Source organism: Trichomycterus rosablanca, chromosome 24 (assembly GCF_030014385.1).
Source record: "Trichomycterus rosablanca isolate fTriRos1 chromosome 24, fTriRos1.hap1, whole genome shotgun sequence".
NCBI classification, from domain to species: domain Eukaryota; kingdom Metazoa; phylum Chordata; class Actinopteri; order Siluriformes; family Trichomycteridae; genus Trichomycterus; species Trichomycterus rosablanca.
In genome coordinates this window covers 14,321,763-14,349,592 of record NC_086011.1, presented here as the reverse complement: position 1 = coordinate 14,349,592, position 27,830 = coordinate 14,321,763, and the positions used below count along the sequence as shown (strand labels likewise).

The window sequence follows — 27,830 nt, the reverse complement described above, 5'->3', positions numbered from 1 at the left end:
GTACACTATCTAGTGCACTAAGTAAGGAACATAAATTCTTTTCTAATATACAATCTAGTGAACTATGTAGGGAACATAAATCTATTATCTTTCACACTATGTAGTGCACATTAATGTGTTTGTGACGCGAACAGTTAGCTTAGTAGCTCAGTTAGCAGCTCCTAAAAGATCTGTGTCCGGGTGGTGTCCGGGTCTGGGGGTACCTCCCTGAAATGAGTTTTTGCAACTTGGGATGTCTGCTGTAATGAACTGGCGACCTGTCCAGTGTGTTTTCTACATTTTGCCCAGTGAATTGTACCCACTGCGACCCTGAATAGAGTAAAGCGGTGGTAAAACAGACAATGAATGAAAGGGAAAAACCTTATATGGAGACAGTCAAAGTCCTAATATTAGAAAATATGAATATTCCTATAATTATTTTTCAGAACTTGAAATATTACTGGTGATACTAATTAAACCCTGACCCTTTAGCGCTTGTTTTAGTGACTGCAGGCTTGAGTTCAAATTTAAAACGCAAATCTAGATGCAGACGTCAAGCAGTATTTTGTCCTCGTGAGGTCACAACTGTGTCAGACCTCTGATGTCTCTTCTAGTTTCCCATCCCCCAACGGGCCGTTCTCAGGGCTTCATTCTTTGTGTGTCATGACAGCAAAGCTGAGAAGCCTGGGAATGTGCAACTTTAAAATAAAGGCGTCCAAATAAATCACCTCAGGATCAGGCCAGGCTGGATACAAAGGCAAAAAATAACCCGAAGAAACTCCCTGACATGTGGAAGGTAACGTCCAGAACGTCTAGACTCCTGGTATCTGAAGTGCTTCGGGCTAAAAACGTTATTGGAAAAAGTTTACACTATAAAATATAGAACTTCTGCTTTTTTTTCGGCCACAAGTACGTACAACATTGATTGACAAATACCAACTTCATTTTTCGGCTGAAAGGAGGTTATGTAGATGAGGGGGCTGGTAGGGCTGGTGTGATTGGCTGGAGGTTTGGTAAGAGAGGTGTGTGTGTGTGTGTGTGTGATGTGGCTGCTTGTTTTTCTTTGGTTTTTTTTTTTCACACCAGTCTTCATTGTAAAGCCTGTGGATCTGTTCAGTCTCAGAGACTGTTAGAGAGACCGGGATAATAATAAAGTAGTAGTGATTTTATTTTTTATTGTTTTCTAGAACGTGAATGACAGGTAAAAAAAATAAGAAAATAATTTACCAGTTGGACATGACTGAGCTTTAAATGGACTTTTAAGTGGATTGCATTGATGAAAATGGAGGTAAGTCCTTTACATTCTTAATCTATTCTATTAGATCTTTCAATTTCATGTAGCAAAGTTATTAATTTAATATTTGACGTATTTTATGCTACTATTCAAACCCTTTTATATAGACACTTGATGAAATGTGCCATCTACTATATATTAAAAACTGCAGACATGCATGAGAGTTTCAGTTGTTCAAGTTCTATGCTTCCAACTTTGTAGCAACAGTTTAGGGAAGGCCATGTACACAAAGCAAGCTCTATAAAGACATAGTTTGATTCATTTAATGCCTAGGAACTGAAGTGACCAGCATAGAACTCTGACTTCAACCCAATTAAACACCTTTGGGATGAATCGGAACAGCGATCGCAAATGTAACCATTTAATTGTTCATAAATTGTAGATGTGCAGTTTGAGTGTTTCAGGTGTTTGGGTTATATGCTTCCAACTTGTATGCTTGGCAACAGTTTAGGGAAGAGCCTGTACACAAAGCAAGCTCTATAAAGACATAGTTTGATGAGTTTAATGTTCAGGATCTTTAGTGGCCAGCATAGAGCTCTGCCCGCAACCCAATTAAACACCTTTAGGATAAATTGGAACAGCGATTGGAAATGAAATCATGCAGCTGTTCATTTGGCTGAATGGTCAATCTTCCCAATAGAGTTGAGGCTGTTAAAGCCACAGGGGGTGGGGTGTCCGACAAGCTCATGGTCAAGAGTCTACATACTTTTGACCATATACTTTATGTAGTATATAGATTGTTCTTACAACAGGCAATTTGGGGTGTGAGGGTATGAACTCACTCTGCTACTCTGAGGAAAAAGTTTGTGAACCCTGTGAAATTACCTGGATGAAGTTTTGGTCTGCTTGCCAGGTCATAATAATTAGGAAGCACACAATAATTAATAATAATAATAATAATAATAATAATAATACAAATAAATAATAATAATAATGATAATGATGATAATAATACGAATACATAATAACAATAAATAATAATGAATAATAATAAGAAGAATACATAATAACAATAATTAATAATAATAATAATACAAATAAATAATAATAATAATAAGAATACATAATAACAATAAATAATAATAAGAATACATAATAACAATAAATAATAATAATAAATAATGATAATAATAAGAATACATAATAACAATAAATAATAATAAGAATAATGATAATAATAAGAATAATACATATTAACAATAAATAATAATAATGATAATAAGAAAAAGAATACATAATAACAATAAATAATAATAATAAATAATGATAATAAGAATAATACATAATAACAATAAATAATAATAAATAAGAAGAATACATAATAACAATAATTAATAATAATAAATAATAATGATATCAAGAAGAAGAATACATCATAACAATAAATAATAATGATGATAATACAAATAAATAATACTAATAATAAGAATACATAATAACAATTAATAATAATAATAACAATACAAATTAATAATAAGAAGAAGACTGCATAATAACAATAAATAACAATAATAATAATAATAAGGAAATGCAATGTAATTGTTCATTAAAAACAAATATAAATGTCCAGTCCAGTATTGACTATATTCAAACAGAATAATTCATTCACAATTCAGATTCTTTATCCAATTTCAATATCAGTAACGTTTCCTGTAGCAGCTGATTTCTTGCATAAAGGAGAAGGCAGCACGTGTTGCTCTGAGATCTCAAGGTACTTTTCTGCATTAATGCTGCCATCACAGAAGTGTAAGTGACTTTTGCCAAGGGCACTGACACAGCCCCATACCATGACAGACCCTGGCTTTTGGACTTGTTGCTGATAACAGTCTGGATGGTCCTTTTCGTCTTTGGTCTGGAGCACACAGCGTCCAATTTTTTTCCACAAACGACCCGGAATGCTGATTCATCTGACCACAATACACATTTCCACTGTGTGATGGTCCATCCTAGATACCTCTGAGCCAAGAGAAGTCGACACCGCTTTTGGACATGGTTAACATAGGGCTTCTTTTTTGCACAGTAAAGTGTTAAGTGGCATTGACATTGACCTTGACATTTGTAATACATTTGTAAGTTTTGACAAAGTAATCCCTTGCCCATGTGGTTATATCAGCTACTGTTGAGTGTCGTATTGCAGTATTGATGCAGTGCCGTATGAGGGATCGAAGATCTCGGGCGTTCAGCTTAAGCTTGGGGTTGTACTTGTTAGCAATTGTTGTGGATGAAAAGCACAAATTAACGGGTATATAACGGGTGTCCTAATACTTTTGTCTATAAAGTGTGTAAGAAAAGCAGTAGAATGGAGGGAAGAGCCTTGGTTCTTTTTTTCAATGAGAAACTATAGGTTTTTTTTGCTACTGACCACAAATTTCACTTCACATCTCTGAACTCTCAGTGAGCCACTGTTGCACCTCTAAACAAGCCCCTTACCCCCTTACCCCTTGGATTTAAATTTTATTTCTAAAAAAAGAAACGTCCCAAGACAATCTGTGAACCCGACTTGACCAATAAAACCTATTCATATTCGTGCGGACTGACCGCACCATTGTAGCTGCTTCACCCTGCGCCTTTATGGGGTCACGTTTTGCCAGACGGACCTCCAACTGCTAGTACTATATTGCTCTTTAGATGTTCCATGGGCTCTCCTCTTTTTTTATGCACCCCACTGACCTCCTTTCAACCCCCCAGCCCTGTTCAGTGCTTGTGCGGGGTAATATGACACCGCCTGTCCAGAACTAGAGTCAGTGCTGAGAAGGGGAATTTACGTGTGTTGTTAATGGGCTGCTTTTTTCCCTCGAATCTGTGAAGTTATCTGCGTACGTGTGGACGTATCGAACTGACATCTGGGTCGAATGGTAGACAGAGCCTGAGAGATCTGAGATCTGGGATCTGAGGTCTGAGGAGGCGAAGTGGCTGAATTTGATCACGGTTGCGTAATTCGTGAATGTGGAAGTTAAGAGAGACGAGTCTCTACAGTAGAGCAGACCGGACAGTAGAACGTGTTCTTTGAGTTGAAGGCTAGTTTTGCTCGGATATTTAGCGATTTAGGGACAGCGGTAGCCCAGTTGGAATCCCAGCTTTGCTATACAGCCACTGTTGGGTCATTGAGCAAGGCCCTTAACCCTTTCAGCTCCAGGGGCACCGTACGATGGGTGACCCTGCGCTCTGACCCCAGCTTCCAAACAACCTGGGATATGCAGAAAATGAATTTCATTGTACTGTACACATGTATATGTATATATGACAAATAAAGGCATTCTATTCTATTCTATTCTATTCTATTCTATTCTATTCTATTCAATCACTGTAGCCACATGTTTGTCCATTTAATTTAAGCTTATAAAGCAGCACAGTCCTTTCTATTAGCTTTTTCTCTTCTATTCTGGAATCTTCTACAGCCAGAGGTGTGATTTGTGTCTGAGCAGATTCCTGTATGAGTGTCTGGGTGTCCAGATGTTTGTCTCAGTTTCTGTCTCCTTGCCTGTTTGTCCCATATGGGATGAACAGCAGGAGCAGGCAGCTGTTTCCTTGCTAAATGTCCTATAATGAGACCGGATAAATTAGTCTGTATTCTCTCAACTGCTCAGTGCGTTATTTGGGTTTCGCGGTGGCTAAGTGGGTAGCACTTTTTGCCTCACAGCGAGAAGGTCCTGGGTTTCCTCCCACAGTCCAAAAACATGCAGTCAGGTTAATTGGAGACACTGAATTGCCTTATAGGTGAATGGGTGCGTGTATGTGTATGTGTGTCTGCCCTGCCATGGACTGGCGCCCCGTCCAGGGTGTTACTGTGTGCCTTGCACCCATTGAAAAGCTGGGATAGGCTCCAGTTGTAAGAGACATGCTGTTCACATGTCAGTGGCCAAAAGTATGCGGACACCCTGGCCATGAGCTTTTTGTACATACTGTTTAAAAACCACATGCATTAATAAAATGTGTAATAGCCTCTATTCTACTGGGAAGGCTTTCCACAAGATTTTGGAGATTGTCTGTGGAAATTTGTGCCCAATCAATCTACAGAGCATTTGTCAGGTCAGGCACTAATTCGCAATCTGGGGTTAAAAACCTGTAATTAATGGTTGCGCTGGAAACCCTTGGATTCCACCATTAGAAGGTGTGTCCGCATAGTTTTCATTTAAAGTTGAGTCAGAGTTGGGTTGATGTACAAAAATGAACAAAAAACATAATAATAAATAAATGTGGAAAGCAGCAGTCATAATATGGGTGTAAATATTGCACAAAATGAAAGAATAAATAACTGTGGTGCAAAGAGGCAAGTAGCAGCAATCCTTATAGATGAATCCCAGTAGACTTAATGAAATCTGATAACGGTCATACTTTGTGTATTATTATTACTATATTATTATACTGTTATTAATTGCAAATGACGTAATTTGCTTACGAACTATTTATTATGCATGTAAATGCACTCATTGTGATGTCAGAAAGCTTCCATTTATGGGTTAACAGTTTGGTTTGTGAGCTCAGATATTTTTCACACCAGTTTGTAACACATAACCACCTACTGGACTTACTGCACAGGCGACGAATGGATAGAATGACTAAACGAGACAAGTCTTAACATCCACTGTCTGCAGCATTATCTGTGTTGGTGGGGCAATTTGTATGACTTTACCAGCCTTTCACAGACGACTATATTTGTGGTTTTGATATTAGTACAAGCATGGTGTGTTGTGGAGAGCATGCTTTCAGGAAGGGGTTAGCACTGAGGCAAGGGCAGAGCAGAGCAATAGCGGAAGGTGGTAGAGTCCAGGAAATGTACTTTAAAGCTAAACCGCAAAGAGAGAAAAAAACGATAAGCTTCTTTGGAAGAAGAAGGCGTTCATTTAATATCTGTCTGTGGTCAGTAACATATAATTAAGGCCCTACATAATTCTCACGGGCTGCGAAACGAGCCGCTTCCGTATAATATATGCAATTTGCTGCCAAATTCGAAATTGTGTTAAGCAATTTTTCATTTGCGTAACATTTAACTGCCTCACGTTTACTGATTAATTTGCACTCTAAGGCGGTCCTAGCAATCCTACGGCAATTCAGTTAGCAACCGCTTAGACTAAAGCAGCAACTGAGTCTGGAAAACTCCCAATTCTGACGACGCAGAAGGAGGAGTGTCAATCTTTGAGACTGTCACTGAATGTCTTAGGTTTACATTCAACTATTACATCAAATATAATATTAAGCGGATGCTCGGGTGGTGCAGCACTACAGTACGCCAGCCCACTGCCGATGAGATCTAGGGATCCAGGGTTTTAATCTCGGCGTTGCTTTTGGCCGGTTGGCGTCTGCATGGACATTAGTGAACCATATTGTCAGTGCACTTTAAGTGCTGGTCCCAAGCCCGGATAGAAACAGGAGGGCTGTATCAGAAAGGGTGTTCTGTGTTAAAACTGTGCCAAGTCTGGTATGTGGACCAGCTCCACTTACCATATAGAAGCACTTTGTAGTTCTACAATTACTGACTGTAGTCCATATGTTTCTCTACATACCTTTTTAGCCTGTTTTCACCCTGTTCTTCAATGGTCACGACCCCCACAGAGCAGGTATTATTTAGGTGGTGGATCATTCTCAGCACTGCAGTGACACTGACATGGTGGTGGTGTGTTAGTGTGTGTTGTGCTGGTATGAGTGGATCAGACACAGCAGCGCTGCTGGAGTTTTTAAATACCGTGTCCACTTACTGTCCACTCTATAAGACACTCCTACCTAGTTGGTCCACCTTGTAGATGTAAAGTCAGAGACGATCGCTCATCTGCTGCTGCTGTTTGAGTTATCTCAATAGATGGGTCATCTTATATTGGTCACAGTGGTCGCTGTTGGCTGGATGTTTTTGGTTGGTGGACTATTCTCAGTCCAGCGATGACAGTGAGGTGTTTAAAAACTCCATCAGCATGTCTGTGTCTGATCCACTCATACCAGCACAACACACACTAACACACCACCACCATGTCAGTGTCACTGCAGTGCTGAGAATCATCCACCACCCAAATAATACCTGCTCTGTAGTGGTCCTGTGGGGGTCCTGTGGGGGTCCTGACCATTGAAGAACAGCATGAAAGGGGGCTAACAAAGCATGCAGAGAAACAGATAGACTACAGTTAGTAATTGTAGAACTACAAAGTGCTTCTATGTGGTAAGTGGAGCTGATAAAATGGACAGTGAGTGTAGAAACAAGGAGGTGGTTTTAATATTATGGCTGATCAGCCAAAGGTGAAAGACATAGCCTAGTGGTTAAGGTACTGGACTAGTAATCAGAATGTCACTGGTTCAAGCCCCATCACTGACAGGTTGCTGCTGTTGGGCCCTTGATCAAGGTCCTTAACATTTAATTGTTTTAGACTGTATACTGTAACAGTAATGTAAGTCACTTTGGATAAAGACGTCTGCTAAATACAGAAAATGTAAATGTGAAGCCATCATGAAGACAATACCAAACTTTGCTTCATAGAGTGTGTGTGCTTGACCGGCCTGCCTGTAGTCTCGATCTGTCTCCTTTTAAATATGTATGGGAGGTCCATCAAGCTAATTTGCCGATGGACCATCTAAACACTGTTGTTAAACACAGTCAATCTTATTTACTTCCGTTAAATCAACAGAGCATTGCGAAGAGACAGAGTCCAGGAAGCAGTCTCTGAGAAAAATCGTGTGTACATATGATATATGTCATAGTTTAGAGACAGGAAATACCAGGGCAGCTGAGGAGGGCAAGTAACACAGACACAACGGGGCCTAAAGGGGCCACAGGCTTTCATCCACGCACCTCCTCCTTAGCATTGTTAAGGTTCCTCAGATTATCTGTATATCGTTTTGCATGTTTATTGCCCAGCACTTAGATTATATTGGCTTATTGTTCTACCATAGCTAGAGTTTAGCTGACCCTGCCCAAGGCCAGAGGTCAAATTAAATTCGGGAGGTATCCATCCCACAGGAATCATCCCTTCTTAGTTCACTTTCTCTTTTTAAAACACAGTGCCATGAGCCATTTTTAATGAGTGTAGAGATAAGGAATGCAGACTAGGAGTCTACATTCCTTGTTTTAACAGCCTCCATTTTTTTGGAAAGGGGTTTCACATGATTTTTTGGGCTCGCTCGGTCATTTATGAGGTCGGACACCCATGTTGGATGAAAAAGTCTGTCCTGTTCATTGGAAAGGTGTTCAATAGGGTGCAGGCCTTCAGAGTTTCTTCACACCAAATTCGTCAAACCAGGTGGCGTAGAGAGATATTCCGCTAGCACACCACTCCAGGTGCTTTTCGCGTAGTGTTTAATAAATACTACGTATTCGGACACACTACCCGCTCCTGCGTACTGTTCAGTATGGACGATCACAGATGTTGATGAATTACTGACCAATCGCAGACGTCACGCAAGGCGAGCGAAGCCTCTGCGTGACGTCCGTGGTTGTTCGCTTTCTCCGTCACATTGGTCGCCGAAGCCAGGCGAACGCTGTCTCCGTGTGAAGTATGCTCAGGCCTCTTCTTAGTTCACTTTCTCTTTTTAAAACACAGTGCCATGAGCCATTTTTAATGAGTGTAGAGATAAGGAATGCAGACTAGGAGTCTACATTCCTTGTTTTAACAGCCTCCATTTTTTTGGAAAGGGGTTTCACATGATTTTTTGGGCTCGCTCGGTCATTTATGAGGTCGGACACCCATGTTGGATGAAAAAGTCTGTCCTGTTCATTGGAAAGGTGTTCAATAGGGTGCAGGCCTTCAGAGTTTCTTCACACCAAATTCGTCAAACCAGGTGGCGTAGAGAGATATTCCGCTAGCACACCACTCCAGGTGCTTTTCGCGTAGTGTTTAATAAATACTACGTATTCGGACACACTACCCGCTCCTGCGTACTGTTCAGTATGGACGATCACAGATGTTGATGAATTACTGACCAATCGCAGACGTTGTCGCAGAGTGTCGTTCCCAGCTTTCATGTGCGTGACAAGGCGAGCGAAGCCTCTGCGTGACGTCCGTGGTTGTTCGCTTTCTCCGCAATTACGTCACATTGGTCGCCGAAGCCAGGCGAACGCCGTCTCCGTGTGAAGTATGCTCAGGCCTTTCGTGTTAGGAGCTGGTGCATGTGCAAAACTAATCTCACACGCTAATCCACTGAAGTATGGGCGAATACGAAGGGGTCGTTGGACTGTGCACGCATTGGGGGGAGCGTAAATTAGGCAAATATACCCTCCTCAGACCCAGTTGGGGTCACCAGCAGTGGGACTGGCAAAGGGGGGGAAATACATGAAATAAAAATAGCAGAACTTTGTGTAAAGGAGAAAGGTGGAAGCATATTGTTTTAATTTACATATTTGATTTCATATACCTCTTAGTAACAGATGTGAACAGATGTGATACAACTAAACTCAGTAAATATTAGGAGTGTCTATGTACTTTTGCCCATATACTGAAAATCTAATATTGTTAATATCTTTTGTGGGTGGCTCGGTGGGTACTGTCACCTCACAGCAAGAAGGTCCTGGGTTTGATTCCCAGGTGGAGCGATCCAAGTCCTTTCTTTGTGGAGTTTGCGTGTTCTCCCTGTGTCTGCGTGGGTTTCCTCCAGGAGCTCCGGTTTCCTCCCACAGTCTAATGACTGCCTGTCCTGTCGTGAATGTAACCAAGTGTAAAACATGACGTTAAAATCCTAATAAACAAACAGACTGTGGTAAGCCACTGCAATACAAAAGCCTGTAACCTGTCATTAAGCTATATGAGTACAGTAGATCAAAGGAGAATATTTGTGACGATGCATGATATCATGAGCAGAGGTTTCTTGTTATGAACGCTGTAACAGTTATTTGACCACATGCGTCAGAGAGACAGCTGTCGAGAGAAAGCTCGGGCCAGCTGTCTGGATCTGATCCCTGCAAACAGACATGTGCAGGGATCGTAGCAGCTCACAGCTGAACCTGTCCATGTTTCTGATGGTAGATGTACGCAGACAGATTTAGAAACGCGTACAGTCAGCAGCAGGCGTAGTGAGGACACGTGTGCGTTGTATATACGCACGGTTGAAAACACTTCTATATGCCATAGAGGCAGTTGCTGAGTGTAGATCATACGTGTACCATCAGCTTGTAATGCTCATATTTAAGTGCCTGTGAACTGGAAACAAATATATAAAGTGTTCCAAGTGTTCCACGCCTTTATTCAAACAGTTATGACAGAATACAGGTTTGCAATTGAGGGTTAAGGACCGTGCTCATGGCCCTACTAAACTCACAGGAAAATGTGCTTAATTTCACGGACTACATTTTTCAAAAATTACAGATTTCACGGCAGTCATTAAATAACACTTTGAATAATATATAATAAATTGAATGATAGTATAAATAGAAGCTACAATACACAACACAGCCTACCTTAATGGTTGAATGTAAACCTAGAACATTCAGCGTCGGTACGAGGCTTCTTCATGTTTGAAAATACTTGTCTGTGTTTTGACTCTCAGTTACCTAAGTCGTGTCGTGACTAACCGATTGCCAACTGAATTGCCGTAGGATTGCTAGAGTAACAGACTTTCGTTTGTTTGTTTGTTTATTAGGATTTTAACGTCATGTTTTACACTTTGGTTACATTCATGACAGGAACAGTAGTCACTCATTACACAAGATTCGTCACTTCTCAAGGTTATATCAAACACGGTCATGGACAATTTTTAGTGCCTCCAATTCACCTCACTTGCATGTTTTTGGACTGTGGGAGGAAACCGGAGCACCCGGAGAAAACCCACGCAGACACGGAGAGAACATGCAGTAACAGACTTTTCTGTGGTGTCCTGTGCTGACAATGCTGGAACCGTATGTGTTTACGTATTGAGTGCATTTCGTCCCTTTGTGGATTCCATAATCAATAGCAAAGTGTGCTTCTCTACACACGTGATCATCTCTGTGTAGTTTCTTTCTTTAAAAACTCCTTACACGCAAATTAACCAGTAAACATGATGCACTTGAATGCTATGCGAATGAAAAACGATAAATCGCTAAACACAAACCTTACATTTTAAATTTCAGAGCAAATTGTATATTACATGGGAAAGGCTCAAATTAGGCAGGGCCTTTCACCACCATTTTTTTCCCTCATGATCTCCAGATAACAACATTGTTACCAAATACATGGTGACCAAATGCATCGCCTGTCTGTGTTCTGTACATCACATAATCGATCCACACATTCATTTTTACTTTGATCATGGATGATCAAAGTAAATTGCTTATCATTGCTAGATAATTTCAAACGTGCTCATCACTTAATAAGACTTTTGTTATCTTGAGATCATGAGATAAAAAAAAATAACATATATGCTTCAAGACCTAAAACCGTAGCTGTACCTGAAGCTTGTCCTAGCGATCCTACGGCAATTCAGTTAGTAATCGCTTAGTCAAAATATCCAACATGTTGAAGTCTAAAGCAGCTAAAGGGGGGGGGGGGGGGTCAAAACATGGTCGAGTATTTTCGTATTTGGGCCGGAGCCTCGGACCATCGCTGGTTGTTTTAGGTTTACATTCAACCGTTAAGCTAGGCTGTGCTGTGTATTGTAGCTTCCGTTTATTCTAGCATTCAGTTTATGAGTGTAATTTAATGACTTTTATCTGTGATTTTTGAAAAATGAGGTCCCTGAAATTAGTAGGGCCCTAGGTAAAGGGTATTCTTACAGCTTCATGGTCAATTGTCTACTTACTTTTGACCCTGTTATGTATGTAATATGTTATTCCACAAAAGTGTACCCATAACATGCCATGTTTGTGAAGGATGACCACGAAGCAATAGAATCAAGTCTGTACAAATCCAACTCATAGGCGCTCTTAAAGTTTTGCCCATTCTCATGTTTTGGTGGTTATCATGTGCTTTTCTCACCCTTCGCTCTATGAGTCAGTGTAGCAGTGTGGCTGTTGTGGTTAGCACATTAAAGGCGGTGGATTGCAACAGGTGCCTCTCTGTCAGCCACGAGTACTCAATAGAGCCATTGTCAGCCATGATTCAGAAAGAGAAGGCCGGCTCTATTTATGGCCGCGCCAGCGGCCGGCCTTATCGGCGGTAGGCTGAGGACTGAGGAAGGAAGGCAGCCGTGCGTGCGGGGTGAGGATAGGACGAGTCGTCACGTCCAAAACGGTTGCACACGAGGAGCTTCAGACCGATCGGTCACATAGCATGAGGTCAAAGGCATGTGCTTACAATGAATACAGAGATAAGCATGGTGTTTATATACAGTGTGAAGAGTCACTGAAGTTCACTGCCATTGGAATCCACACCCACCCCTTTGCGTCTATAACAGCTACAGCTCATTTTAAGTGAGAAAACCATTCTACCTGATTCTCAAAGGAATGGTTTGATGAGCTTAAAATTGTCTAACTTGTAATACACGTGATGAAGAGATAGTCAGTGTTATTCACTTCACCTGTCGGTGGTCATAATGTTATGCCTCGTTGGTATATATATATATATATATATATATACAGTATATATACCATACTCTACACTCACTGTCCATTTTATCAGCTCCACTTGCCATATAGAAGCACTTTGTAGTTCTACAATTACTGACTGTAGTCCATCTGTTTCTCTACATACTTTTAAAGCATGCTTTCATGCTGTCCTTCAAAGGTCAGGACCCCCACAGGACCACTACAGAGCAGGTATTATTTAGGTGGTGGATCATTCTCAGCACTGCAGTGACACTGACATGGTGGTGGATCAGACACAGCAATGCTGATGGAGTTTTTAAACACCTCATTGTCACTGCTGGACTGAGAATAGTCCACCAACCAAAAACATCCAGCCAACAGCGCCCCGTGGGCAGCGTCCTGTGACCACTGATGAAGGTCTAGAAGATGACCGACTCAAACAGCAGCAATAGATGAGCGATCATCTCTGACTTTACATCTACAAGGTGGACCAACTAGGTAGGAGTGTCTAATAGAGTGGACAGTGAGTGGACACGGTGTGTAGAAACTCCAGCAGCGCTGCTGTGTCTGATCCAATTGAAGAACAGGGTAAAAGCAGGCTAAAATAATATATATATATATATATATATATATATATATATACATACACACCATATAAAGGTCACTACCACATAAACATTATGTCCAAAACAAGCTGAGAATTATTATTTGCATTATTTGAGTCAAACAAGATCCTACAAACTAGCCAAACTATTTCGATGCTTATATTTTTAGAAAGTGACCTGCTTCCTTATGGTCAAAAATAACTGCTTATTAACACATTGCAAATTTTGCTTCCGGCTTTACTTCTATAAAGACATTGACTGACTAATGCTTCTGGATTGCAAAATCAATTCCGTGTTTACACGTAATGATTAAGGAATGAGGGCATTCTTGTATAGTATATGTATGTTTTAATAGTATATAACTGATAAGGGACAGTGGTAGCCTAGTGGGTAGAGCTTTGGGCTATTAGTCGGAGGATTGTCAGTTCAAATCCAGGCTCTGCTGTGCAGCCACTGCTGGGCCCTTGAGCAAGGCTCTTAACCCTGACTGCTATTAGGGTTTTAACGTCATGTGTTACACTCTTTGGTTACATTCATGACAGGATCGGTGGTTACTCATTACACAAGATTGATCAGTTCACAAGGTTATATCAAACACAGTCATGGACAATTTAGTATCTCCAATTCACCTCACTTGCACGTCTTTGGACTGTGGGAGGAAACCGGAGCACCTGGAGGAAACCCACGCGGACACGGGGAGAACATGCAAACTCCACACAGAAAGGACCCGGACCGCCCCACCTGGGGATCGAACCCAGGACCTTCTTGCTGTGAGGCGACAGTGCTACCCACTTAGCCACCGTGCCGAGCCCCGCTCCAGTGGTGCCGTACTATGGCTCTGTACATGTTTATGTGTATAAATGACAAATAAAGACATTCTTCTATTCTTCATCTGATTATTCCTCTTTGATGGAGTGTATGATGCTACCCAGCATAACCCTAAACACATGGAGTGCATGCACAAGTGTGTGTGTCCACGCGCATGTGTCTGTGTGTCCGTGTGCTCAGGGACAAGGTTGACCCTACACATTGCAGCCAGCATGTGCTTGTTCTGTATTTAGCTTTTGCAGGTGCTGTGGTGCATTTGTGAAGTACAAACCCTCATCCCTCAGGAAATGCTATAGTCGTTGACATGAAAGGACAGACAACAGTGTTAATCACTGATGTAGTGTGGCGTGCTTCGGCTTGGTTTTCTCTATAGTGAGGGTTGGGGGGGTTTCGGAGATATAATTAAATGTTGCTTTGACAGGAGGGTGAGGTCAGTGGTTTTAGTCAGAATTTGACAATATATCTGACAAAGGTCACAGTCTATTTAGAGCTTTCTAGTCTGTGTTGCTAGGCAAGGTCTTGTGCAATATGATCAACGTTATGAAAGGAAACCCTAAAAAGGAACTGAATGAGCTCCACTTACCATATAGAAGCACTTTGTAGTTCTACAATTACTGACTGTACTCCATCTATTTCTGTGCATGCTTTTTTAACCAGCTTTCACCCTGTCCTTTTATGGTCAGGACACCCACAGGACCACCACAGAGTAGGTATTACTTGGGTGGTGGATCATTCTCAGCACTGCAGTGACACTGACCATGGTGGTGGTGTGTTAGTGTGTGTTGTGCTGACCACTCCTATTTAGTTGGTCCACCTTGTAGATGTAAAGTCAGACACGATCAGTCATCTATTGCTGCTGTTTGAGTCGGTCATTTTCTAGACCTTCATCAATGGTCACAGGACGCTGCCCACGGGGCGCTGTTGGCTGGATATTTTTGGGTGGTAGATTATTCTCAGTCCAGCAGTGACAGTGAGGTGTTTAAAAACTCCAGCAGTGCTGCTGTGTCTGATCCACTCATACCAGCACAACACACACTAACACACCACCACCATGTCAGTGTCACTGCAGTGCTGAGAATGACCCACCACCCAAATAATACCTGCTCTGTAGTGGTCCTGTGGGGGTCCTGACCATTGAAGAACAGCATGAAAGGGGGCTAACAAAGCATGCAGAGAAACAGATGGACTACAATCAGTAATTGTAGAACTACACAGTTGTAAAATTGTTTGGAAGCTGGAGTCTAAGCGCAGGGTCAGCCATTGAACGGTGCCCCTGAAGCTGAGAGTCTAAAGGGCCTTGCTCAAGAGTCCAACAGTAGCTACATGGCACGACAGAGCTGGGATTCAAACTTACAACCTTTTAGTTTGTAACCCACAGCTCTACCTACTAGGCTATCACTATCCTTATGTGGAATTCTCACTGTGTGTGTTTGTGTTTTCTCCAAGTACTCCAGCAGGTGGGGGTCTTTTATTTATTGATCCTTAATAACTACTTGATGATGATTAGGGTTTCTGGAAATACAATGATCCATCACAGGGTATCACACACTTACCCATTTGCCCAATCATTTACACCTAAGGGCTATATAATTAATGCCCTACCTTAAGGTTTGTGTTTAGTGATTTAACATTTGTCATTCGTGTAGCATTCAAGTGCATTCCTAGCGATCCTACGGCAATTCAGTTAGCAATTGGTTAGTCAAATTGTCAGATGTCGAGGTACTACTCTACAGTACTACTACACTACTCTGAGTATGGAAAACTCCCAACCAGTTTTGTGGACGCAGAGGGGAGTGTGTCAAAACACGGATTTGAGACGTAGCCCTGCACCGTCGCTGGATGTTTTAGGTTTACATTCAACCATTAAGGTTGGCTGTGCTGTGTATTATAGCTTCCGTTTATTCTATTATTTAATTAAAGAAAAACCCTGCAGTCCTCAATCACTTACCGTGGCTCCATATTCCAGCATGTTTGGACTTGCTCCTAGTCATTGTAGTGCACCGCACCTGGATAATTGGCATTACATGTCAGTGATGGGCAACAGCCTACCACCCCACAGATCTGAGTTTGAGTATCAGCTGTGCTACTGGCCTGGTTGGATTCTCTACAGACACAGTTGGCTGTGCCTGAGGGAGGACAGCCAGGATACAGATTCATTTTCTTGCCTCTAATTTGAGTGTAATGTAAAGACTGCCGTGCAATGTGGCTTTCTAAAAAAACAAGGTCCATGAAATGTAGTAGGGCCCTAGATATAAGATAAGGATCCAAGATTTTCCAAGGTGTGAATAAGTGTGGTCTAGGTTTTTGCGCTGTATAATGCAGTCACATGTAAATAAGTGTATGAATGAAATGCCCACACTACACCAGACCTGATTTGGCATTTTGCTCTCACAGGAAGGATTACACACTGGATTACGCTGCTATGACTTCACTTATGAGGTTTCTATACACAAAGAATCTAGGGAACACCATCATTGACATTCCATTCATCAACCAACAGTGCCTGCGCCTATTCTTACACAAAGACATTTTGTACGAGTTGCTACTTCGGGAAAGCACTAACCTCCCCCTGAGCTCTGTGTATTTATTTTTTTTCGTTTTGTATTGTGACTATAACTGCTGTCACGTTTTCTTTACAGACCACTTTGGCCAAAGCTCTCTTCGACAACACAGCTGAAAGCCCAGATGAGCTGGCTTTTCACAAAGGCGACGTTGTTACGGTTCTAGAGCGGACCGTGGAGGGCAGCGAGGGCTGGTGGAGGTGCTCCTTTGACGGCCGGGAGGGCCTGGCTCCGGCCAATCGGCTGCGGCTGCTCTCGAAGGTCGAGACTGGAAGACTTGCTCTCAGTAACCAGAACATTTACGAAACCCCCAAGGTACAACAGACTTTAGAGAGCGGCCAAATTTATGAGGTCATGAACCGGTTCTGTAAGGTGCCATCTACACAACAGGCAAACACACTGGAGAAAAGCAATACCTCAAAAAGGGTGGGTGTCCTGCCGTTTTTTTAAAGTCAAGATAATGTGAGTTTGAGATATGATCAGATCTAAATACAGACAGGTGACAACCACACTGTTCTCAAGGCTTACAGAATTACTGTTTTGATGATGATTTTGAAGATATTGACTGGCATTAAAACCACCTCCTTGTTTCTACACAAATTGTTCATTTTATTGGCTTCACTAACCATATAAAGCACTTTGTAGTTCTACAATGACTGACTGTAGTCTATCTGTTTCTCTGCATGCTTGGTTAGCTCCCTTTCATGCTGTTCTTCAATGGTCAGGACGCCAACAGGACCACTACAGGTACAGCAGGTATTATTAAGGTGGTGGATCATTCTCAGCACTGCAGTGACACTGACATGGTGGTGGTGTGTTAGTGTGTGTTGTGCTGGTATGAGTGGATCAGACACAGCAGCGCTGATGACGTTTTTAAACACCTCACTGTCACTGCTGGACTGAGAATAATCCACCAACCAAAAATATCCAGCCATCAGTGCCCTGATGAAGGTCTACAAGATGACCAACTCAAACAGCAGCAATAGATGAGCGATCGTCTCCGACTTTACATCTACAAGGTAGACCAACTAGGTAGGAGTGTCTAATAGAGTGGACAGTGAGTGGACACGGTATTTAAAAACTCCAGCAGCGCTGCTGTGTCTGATCCACTCATACCGGTACAACACACACTAACACACCACCACCATGTCAGTCTCACTGCAGTGCTGAGAATGATCCACCACCTTAATAATGGTGGTCCTGTTGGGGTCCTGACCATGGAAGAACAGGGTAAAAGCAGGCTAAAAAAGTGTGTAGAGGAACAGATGGACTACAGTCAGTTATTGTAGAACTACAAAGTTCTTCTTTATGGTAAGTGGAGCTGATAAAATGGACAGTGAGTGTAGAAGCAAGGAGGTGGTTTTAATGTTATGGCTGATCAGCGTATATAGTGCCCCTGGTGGCTGGTGGACGTGTGATAGTAGCAGATGAACCCCCGTGTGCTAGACTCTGGCTTTTGGATGTCAAGCATTTGGCAGAATTTGTCAATACATTAATAAAAAAAAAAACAAGAACCAAGGACAAATCAACCCAATCTAGTCATGATCTACAAGGACTAACAGTCTTTATTCTAATGGGATTTTCTCCTGGTACTTTTGTGTCCTTCCACCTTCTACAAACTGTATGTTCTAGAGACAGTATGGCTGACTCATTTATATCTGACTTCGCATATAGCGCAAATGGTTATTTAGATGTATTATGCAGAACATTTAACACCCAGTCACAGTATGGCCTGCTGGCTAAAGCAGTAGCAGATGCTTTGGCTCTACCTTCGCTTAAGAATCTTTACGACCCTGTAAAATAACAAAAGGACAGACTTCAGACACTGCTAACGCTAATCAGGAGGGGGGAAAAAGAGTAAAAGAGAGGTGTCAGCTAAGGGCAGGACTTGTAAGCCCATGTGTTGAGGATTTTTCCTCCTGCTTCAGGCAGTAATGTTAACCTTTACAGTAGTTCTCTTCCAGTTAAGGTGTTTTATGGTTTTTATTTGAGAACTGAGATAATTGGGCAGACATACCAAGCTCATGTTGTCTGGCCAGAACAGTTCCTGATAGGGCTACCTGTTAAAAGTGATACGAAGTTTATGAGATTAAAATCATTATTTATTTATTTATTTATTTTAAAGGTGGCATGTGGTTCCTTCAGTCCCAATTCAAATGTGTATGATATTCCAAGGAAAGGATCCTTATATGTGGTAAGTTCATTTGTTATTATTACATAATTGTATTAAATTAAAACCCATATTCAGATAGTTATACAATTATTTGTACCCGTTGATGAACAGCATTCTCCACGACCTATGGAGCGAAAACCGTCCCTGATGTTGCCTGCTGACCTTCAGAAATTTGAAATGTTGAAGAGCAAGCGCACCCCACATCAAAGTAACGTACGTAAAGGATATTTATATTCATTATACTGTATAATAACCATTTCATGATTGTTTTTTTATTTTAATATCTACAATTAGGCCGCTCATGCTAGCACACCAGAGCTGGGATTTCAAATACATCGTATCGAATCTCAGCTCTGCCATCCGGCTGGGCTGGGCGGCTGCATGAACAACGTTTGGCTGTTGTTCATCCAGGGAGGGAGCCGGATAGCTGATGCAGTTATGACCTCTGCTGGCTGATTGATGGTGTCTGCACAGAGTTGAGGAATAATGCGATCAGGGTGTGGCTCTCCGTGCACAAGGCTGATCGCATATGAACTCGCCTGGTGCGTGTGAAAAGATGCAGTCGGCTGCTGCTCACGTGTCGGAGGGGGCGTGTCAGTTCGCTCTCCTCAACCGGGGCAGGGGTCAATATCTACAATAATAAGATCCACGGTTACCTTTAAGCAACATATTGCAATATAACATACAAAACTACAGTACTTACACCACAGCATTGATTTTAATTGGCTAGGTCTTGGTATTGTTGGTTCTAGTACGCTATTTAGTTTCATTTTTAACGTAGATGATAATTCACAAGGACCTATTTGATAGATGTTCTATCAATAAATGAATCTAAGTAATAAACAAATAAAACTAGACAGTCTAACAGTAAATGTTAAATTCAAGCTGATTCAAGCTTGAGCAGTAAATTCTTAGGTTTATCCAGCTGAAATGTATCCCCTACTTTGTTGTGTATTGTTATGGGAGAAAATGAGATATTGTTATTATAATAATATTATTATTATTATTAGATATTAAGTGGTTGCTTGAGATAAGCAACACTGTACAATACAAGCTGTTGTAAAATGTTATTAGCACATAAGAAACAACAGTTAGCACAGAATGGAGGTTCCAAAGTCCAACACCCAATGTGATGTGACCAGAGCAGTATAAAGAAAGGCCCACAGTTCTGTTTTTTGTTCCTCAGCTATTCCACTGCTGTAAGAACCCACGATCGTGCCAATAAATTCTCCTATCCAGTCAGCTGTAATCTTAGTTTTTATTTATCATCTGATCCTATTTTTCCACGACAATGTAGACTAGTAAATGTCCAAAAACATGTGGCTTCTTAAGTCTTGACAACAGGACAGACCAGTGACTATACCATTGATGGAGAAGATCCAGGTTCTTATGGATGTAAAAGCTGGACAATAAAAATGCAGGGCAGGATGACCATTGATGCCTTTGAAGTTTGGTGCTAACGGAGACTTTTTAGAGTCCCTTGTTTAACAAAAAGACAAACAAATAGATCCTTGACCAAAGCCCTTAACTCTGACTCAAAGCTCAAATAACTGAAGCTCTATTTTGGACACATTCACAAAGGAAGACAGGAAGCTCTGGAGAAACACTGTTTGTATAGATAATAGTAAAACCATTCCTTTATGTATTATGCTAACAGACAAGGGAAAATAGGAAGGGATAACAACCCTAATAAACCACCCAATTGTTGATTATTTTTATCAGCACACCTTAATATTCCTTATACAGCATGTTATGCAAGTCCAATGTTTAATATTCTAATGTTCTACAGGTCTACAATGTACCAACGTTAGCTTCAAGTGATCCGAATTACGATATCCCTTCGCCTTCCACCACCAAGCTTTGCCAAAAGCTTTCTAGTGGCTACAGTACTATGCCCATTCCACGCAAGTCTGAATGGATATATGATATTCCCACGGTACCAGAAATTCCCACCAACAAACCTGACCAACAACCCTACTGCACTCTGCCATCTAAAGGTGTTAATTCGGACAACCATATCTATGATACCATTCCAGCACGTGTTTGGTCTACAGCAACCACCACGTCTCTCTACGATATCCCACAATGTAGTGTGACAGCGCAACAAAAGACAAACACCATCAAACCAAATGCTGAAAGCATCTATGATGTACCACCTTGTAGACAACCCATGCCAATACAGCAAACTGTAAACCTGTCCGAATCAGAAAAGGCTGTAGAACCTTTGGAATACCGGGGTAAGCATGGACTAAGACCTGATTATCCTCGTGGGCGTCCGTCGTGGACCAGGAACAGACAACTACGTGACAGAGAGGCCACCATCATCGAGAATGAAGTGGAGAAGTTTAGAGGTTTGTCGGTCGCCGGCAGCCAACGGATTTCCACCGTGTCCACCTCCTCCAGCTCCTCCGGCTCTTCCAGAAGCTCCTGCGACTCCATGATGTTAAGCTCGCCTTCTCCGGAGCCGCTAAAAGAGATCACGCTCTCCCAGGAGGAAGCGACGCAACGTCTTTTGGAACTCCAGGAGGCAGTGTGTCGGGCCGTGCCCAAGCTCATGGAATTCGTGAGCAGTCGCTGGAGGAGCCGGGAACACCTGGGCAAGCATCTCCAGGAGATTCGAGCAGCCTCTGAGGACGTAGCACACTCTGTCACCGGCTTTCTTAACTTCGCTCTGGATGTCAGAGGCAATGCTCAGCGGCTGACCGACTCCAATTTGCAGTCCAGGCTTCAGAAGCAGCTCTCCACTGTTGAGGATTCAGGACTGATACTACAGAAATCTGTGGATGATCTGGGTTGCTTGGGCTGGCCTCTGGATGTTCTGGCTCAGGATCTCAAGCAGCCACAGACTCCAGATCAGCTGGAGCGCTTTGTCACCGTGGCTCGGATGATACCTGAAGATGTGAAGCGGCTGGTGTCCATCGTCAATGCTAACAGCAAGCTTCTGTTTAAAAACACATCAAAAGAGCCGGAGTCGCTAAAGAGCGCCAGTCCGCCAGATGTGAGGAAAAGCCTTGGAAGGAATAATTTGCCAAAGGATAAGGACGGAGATTACGATTACGTACAGCTTCAGGTGAGCCTTAATTAGTTAAAGTATCAAGCTACCAGTATGAAAAACAAACTACACCAGGTTTGATTAATTGCATGGTCGTACAGCATCAGGAAGCATGAAATAGCTTGAGCTTTGTATGGCACACACCCTATTTGTATGTGGGTTGCATCAAATCCACCAAACGTTCATTCATTCACTGTCTGTTTTACCACTGCATTATCTTGGTCAGGGTGGCAGTGGGTGCAATTCACTGGGCAGAAAGTAGGAAACACCCTGGACAGGTCACCAGTCAATTTTGTATCTCCAGTAAGCCTTGACTGCATGTCTTTGGACTGTGGGAGGAAACCGGAGCTCTCGGAGAAAACACACACAGACACGGGAGGAACATGCAAACTCCACACAGGTGGCACAGTGGCTAAGTGGGTAGCACTGTCGCCTCACAGCATGAAGATCCTGGGTTCAATTCCCAGATGGAGCATTCTGGGTCCCTTCTGTTTGGAGTTTGCATGTTCGCCCGACATCTGCATGGATCTCATGGGTCTCCGGTTTGCTGCCACAGTCCAAAGACTGTAACAATTATTTAACAAATGTATTTTCATTTGATTTGAGTGGGTCTGTTTTTTTGGGGGAATCACTGGCCATAATGCAGCAAGACACCCGGGACTGGACGTCAGTCTAACACATGGCCTGGGCCAATCCCCAAAGATGTAGACAATCTTGTCTTTATGTAGAAGCCAGAACCTAGATTGGAACCCTAGATTCCAGCAAAAGTGGGTTAGGGTAATTTACTGCTGCACCACTTGAGACCTCATTGATCAGTAATAGGATTAGTATTTAATTTATTCCGCTAGCACACCAGCACCGAGTTTCTGAACTCCTCGTTTCGAAACTGTGTTGCCACCGGTCGGCTGGGCGCCATCTGGTGGGCATAATTGGCAGTGCCTGCAGCAGACACTAATTGGCCACTGTATCTGCAGGGTGAGGGCCGGACTATGTGTGGGTGGGTGGGTCTTCATACGCTGTGTAAAGAACCTGGTGCAGAATGCAGGGGTGAGAAGAGGAGGGCGTGTACAGCGACATGCTCTCCTTGGATGCAATCTGGTATTTCTCAGCAGCGAAGGACAAAAATTGAGTGCTCTAAATCTGGAGGAAAATAGGGAGAAAATACATTAAAAAAAAAATAAAATTAATAAATAAATCACTAAAAGGCCACTGTACTCTACTTAAGCCTGATCTGTTTGCTTAGATGTTACTGAGTTCCCTTTTTAATGCCTGTTAACATGATTTGTTCTAGACTTTACCAGAGTTTGAACAGCAACAACAGAGGAAAGCAAAAGACAGAAAAGAAGACACTGAAAAACAAGCATTGATCTCAGGTTCTCAGGTAATAATTCTTGAAGGCTTGTAAAGTATGGTCCACATGTGAACTATAGATATTTTACACCAATAAGGCATAACATTATGACCACTTTCCTAATATTGTGTTGGTCCCCCTTTTGCTGCCCCACACTGTATTCTGACACCTTTCTATCAGAACCAGCATTAACTTCTTCAGCAATTTCAGCTACAGTTGGATCGGACCACACGGACCAGCCTTGGCTCCCCACGTGCATAAGAGCCTTGGCTGCCCATGACCCTGTTGTGCATCAACTGTGTTATTCACTTCACCCGTCAGTGGTCATAATGTTATGCCTCATCGGTGTATTCATTAGATCTAACAGTAATAATAAATAAAACATATTCTTATTCCAAATCACAAAAGATAAATTAGCTTGAGCTTTGTAGCACTCCCTCACCTCAGTTGTTTGAGATATGCCGAATAAAATAGACCTATTCATGTTGCTGTATTTATATAAGCAAAGTATTGTGCCGGATTTTGTCATCTAAGATGAAAGGAGAAGGAAAGAAGGGATTAAATTCAGATGAAAAGAGGCATTTAATAGATTAAGACATGCAAGCATAAAAGGTTGTGCTTTTTAGTAGACGTAAAAATACGACCAAAAAGGGAAGAGAAATGTACAAGTGTGATGATAACATTTGAGATAATAATTGTATCAGCTTCACTTACCATGTAGAAGCACTTTGAAGTTCTACAATTACTGACTGTAGTCCATCTGTTTCTCTACATACTTTTTTACCCTGCTTTCACCCTGTTCTTCAACGGTCAGGACCCCCACAGGACCACCACAGAGCAGGTATTATTTGGGTGGTGGATCATTCTCAGCACTGCAGTGACACTGACATGGTGGTGGTGTGTTAGTGTGTGTTGTGCTGGTATGAGTGGATCAGACACAGCAGCGCTGCTGGAGTTTTTAAATACCGTGTCCACTCACTGTCCACTCTATTAGACACTCCTACCTAGTTGGTCCACCTTGTAGATGTAAAGTCAGAGCTGATCGCTCATCTATACGCTGCTGTTTGAGTCGGTCATCTCCTAAACCTTCATCAGTGATCACAGGACGCTGCCCACAAGGCGTTGTTGGCTGGATGTATTTTTGGTTGGTGGACTATTCTCAGTCCAGCAGTGATTTAAAAACTCCATCAGCGCTGCTGTCTTATTTACTCATACCAGCACAACACACACTAACACACCACCACCATGTCAGTCTTACTGCAGTGCTGAGAATGATCCATCACCCAAATAATACCTGCTCTGTAGTGGTCCTGTGGGGGTCCTGACCATTAAAGAACAGCATGAAAGGGGGCTAACAAAGCATGCAGAGAAACAGATGGACTACAGTCAGTAATTGTAGAACTACAAAGTGCTTCTATGTGGTAAGTGGAGCTGATAAAATGGACAGTGAGTGTAGAAACAAGGAGGTGGTTTAATGTTATGGCTGATCAGTGTATATACTTAGGTATGCTTATATTTAGCAGGCAGAAGCTTCTCCACAAGGGGGTGCTGTTGGCACTGTAGATTTTTTAAACTACAGATCGTGGGTACAACCAGCTGTGCCTGTTGGGATGCCCGGCCAGGTTGATTGCACCACCTGGGATATATAAATACACAATTTGATGTGATGCAAGGTTGGTGTGCAGGAACTCCAGTGGCCTGCACGTGATCTTGACGTCAACCCACATGAACTGGAATGTCAGTTGTGAGCCAGGCCTTCTTGTTTAAATATCGTATGACTGAATGGGCACACATTCCCACAGCCACACTCCCCAAACCTTGTTAAAGTCTACCTAATGGAGGGAAGGATGTTGAAGCCATAAATGAAGGAGCTACTGGAATAAGCTCACTTTAACACTGTCAAGCAAAATTCTTGTTGTTTCACATTTTTAACATTGTCTGTTCTAGACTTTACCATGCTTTGGAAAGCAACAACTGAAGAAAGCAAAAGACAGCATAAAACTGGACAAAAAAGATGACAACGCTGAAAAACAGGTACCAATCTCAGGTTCTCACGTCAGCTCTAGAAAGCTTGTATAGCTGCTCTTATGGGTTGCGTCAGGAAGAGCGTCCGGTGTTAAAACTGTACCAAATCAGGTATGCAGACATATCAAGTCTCCCGCATATACATAGCGGCTCCCTGATGCACGCAAGTCAGATAAAATCTCCCGGAATCTAGAACGAGCGGCCAAGAGCGTGCGCACACACACGCAATATACAATCTAGTGCACTGTGTAGGGAACATAAATCAATTGTCTAATATACAATCTAGTGCACTATGTAGGGAACATAATTAATTATGTAATACACTATCTAGTGCACTATGTAAGGAACACAAATCATCATCTAGTATTACTTTCTAGTGCACTATGTAGGGAACATTAATCTATTATCTTTCACACTATCTAGTGCACTATGTAGTACACATTAATGTGTTTGTGACGCCAACAGTTAGTTTAGTAGCTCAGTTAGCAGCTCCTAAAAGTTCTGTTATCACCCATATCCTTTGGTGTGTGCGAGAGAGGTTTTTTAGCTTTTTTTTTTTTTTTTTTTTTTTGGGGGCTTGGGGGGTTGAGTTCCGGGTCCGGGGGTACCTCCCTGAAATTCGTTTTTGCAACCTGGGATGTCTGGGTATGCAGACCAAAATGATCAGTGTGGCGACCCATAACATATCCAATCCTCACCTATCCTCACCCATGAGCTCTGGGTAATGACCAAAAGAATGAGATCCAAGCAGCCGGAATTCGTTTTCTCTGGCGGGTTGTTGGGCATACTCTCTGAGATGGGGTAAGGAGCGCAGCGATCCAGGGGAAGCTTGGAGTAAAACCACTGCTCCTTTGCGTGATGAGGAGCCAGTTGAGGTGGTTCGGGCATCTAATAAGGAGGCCTCCTGGATGCCTCCCACTGAAGGAATACCAGGCACAATCGAAGGAAAGGAGGCTGGAGGGATTATATCTCCCGGCTGGCCTAAGAACGTCTAGGGATCCCATCCCTCTGGAGGAGCTGGTTGAAGTTGCAAGGGACAGAGATGCCTGGGCTGCTTTGCTTGCCTTGTTGCCACCGTAATGATGATGATGATGATTTTTTTGTGTGGATTTCATCATGCTTGTATCTAATGTGATAAATAAAGATGTGAATTTTAGTCTGTTTAGTAGTAAATTGCTTGGTTGATCAGAATCAGAAGGGCCAGTGTATGTACAGTACTGTGTATAATGTAGCATGCACTATCGATTAACTCCAGATAGATCGATCTGCTTAAATAAATGATTCAGTTTTTTAATATGTGTTACTATGATTGTTCCAGACTTTACCAGTGTTTGGAAAGCAACAACAGAAGGAGGAAAAAGACACAGTAAAACCGGAAAAGAAAGAAGATCCTGAGAAACAGGTACTGATCTCACGTTCTCAGGTTATAATTCTAGAAGGTTTGCAACGCTGCTGTAATGCTTATATTTGCGATTGACCCTTTTTTTACTGGTAACTGCAGTGCCTTCGGGGTTGGAATCCTGGGCTCGGCTCACATATACGAAGGCGTATGGCATTACGTGAACCTCCTTATTGGGAGGACACATCAGTGCACCCTTGTGCCGGTTCCAATCCCAGATTAATAGGAGGGTTGCATGAGGAAGGTGTAAAAACTAAGCCAAATTGAATATGCAAACGAATGATCAGCTGTAGCAATTGTATCGGAAGGGACAAAGGCTTATAAGTATTTATTCCCCAAATTATGTCTGTAGATTGCACATGCAAAGTATAAAAAGGGTTTTTATTTATATATCTATAAATCAAAATTGAACAGAAGAGAAATACCCCCCGCTGAAAAACTTAAACTGGGAGGGAAGTCTGTCTTTCAGCAAGACCATTACCCAAAGCACATTGTCAGGCAAGGCAACTGTATAGCTCAGTGGTTAAGGTACTGGACTAGTAAACAGAAGGTTGCCGGTTCAAGCCCCGCCACCACCAAGTTGCCACTGTTGGGTTCTTGAGCAAGGCCCTTAACCCTCAATTGCTCATTGTGTAAGTCGCTTTGGATAAAAGTGTCTGCTAAATGCTGAAAATGTAAATGTAATCATAAAATGAAGCAACTGTATCTCAGTTAGTTGATCACTAATTTTTGACTTCTTCTTCTTCAGGATGCCAAACCAGAGACTACCAGTCCTGCCTGCAGCAAGTCCCACATCTCAGACCACTGCCGCTTGTACTTCGGAGCCATTAAAAAAGCCATCAGCGTGTACGTGAACAGTCTGGAAGAGGGGCAGCCACCTGAAAACTTTATATCTCACAGTAAGCTGGTGATCATGGTCGGCCAAAGACTCATAAACACGCTTTGTACCGAAGCCCAGAGGAGGCAGGACGGACAGGAACTTTTGTGCAAGAGCAACCACCTCTGTGCCCTGCTCAAGCAACTGGCTGTGGCCACTAAGAAAGCAGCGTTGCACTTTCCTGATAAAGGTGCTGTCCAGGAAGCTCAGGACTTTGCCAAGGAACTGGCTCAGAAGGCGCAACATTTTCGCATGTCTCTGGAAGTTTGA

The 27,830-nt window shown here is 42.3% G+C and overlaps 1 protein-coding gene across 1 annotated transcript; it reads left to right on the top strand.

Moving 5' to 3' along the window:
• Nucleotides 1-1,261: 1,261 nt before the first annotated feature.
• On the top strand, nt 1,262-27,830 carry cass4 (Cas scaffold protein family member 4). The gene is made up of 8 exons (XM_062987202.1): nt 1,262-1,267; nt 16,762-17,109; nt 18,968-19,069; nt 20,646-21,926; nt 23,200-23,289; nt 25,207-25,293; nt 26,603-26,686; nt 27,432-27,830. Exons 1-8 carry the CDS (start codon nt 1,262-1,264, stop codon nt 27,828-27,830), a joined length of 2,397 nt encoding a protein of 798 aa, XP_062843272.1.

Excerpts from the sequence above, each read along its gene's own strand:
- cass4 (XM_062987202.1), top strand. Across the intron at positions 17,110-18,967 it reads AAAGCAATACCTCAAAAAGG|CATTCTCCACGACCTATGGA; the intron begins GTGGGTGTCCTG and ends GTTGATGAACAG. Across the intron at positions 19,070-20,645 it reads GCACCCCACATCAAAGTAAC|GTCTACAATGTACCAACGTT; the intron begins GTACGTAAAGGA and ends AATGTTCTACAG.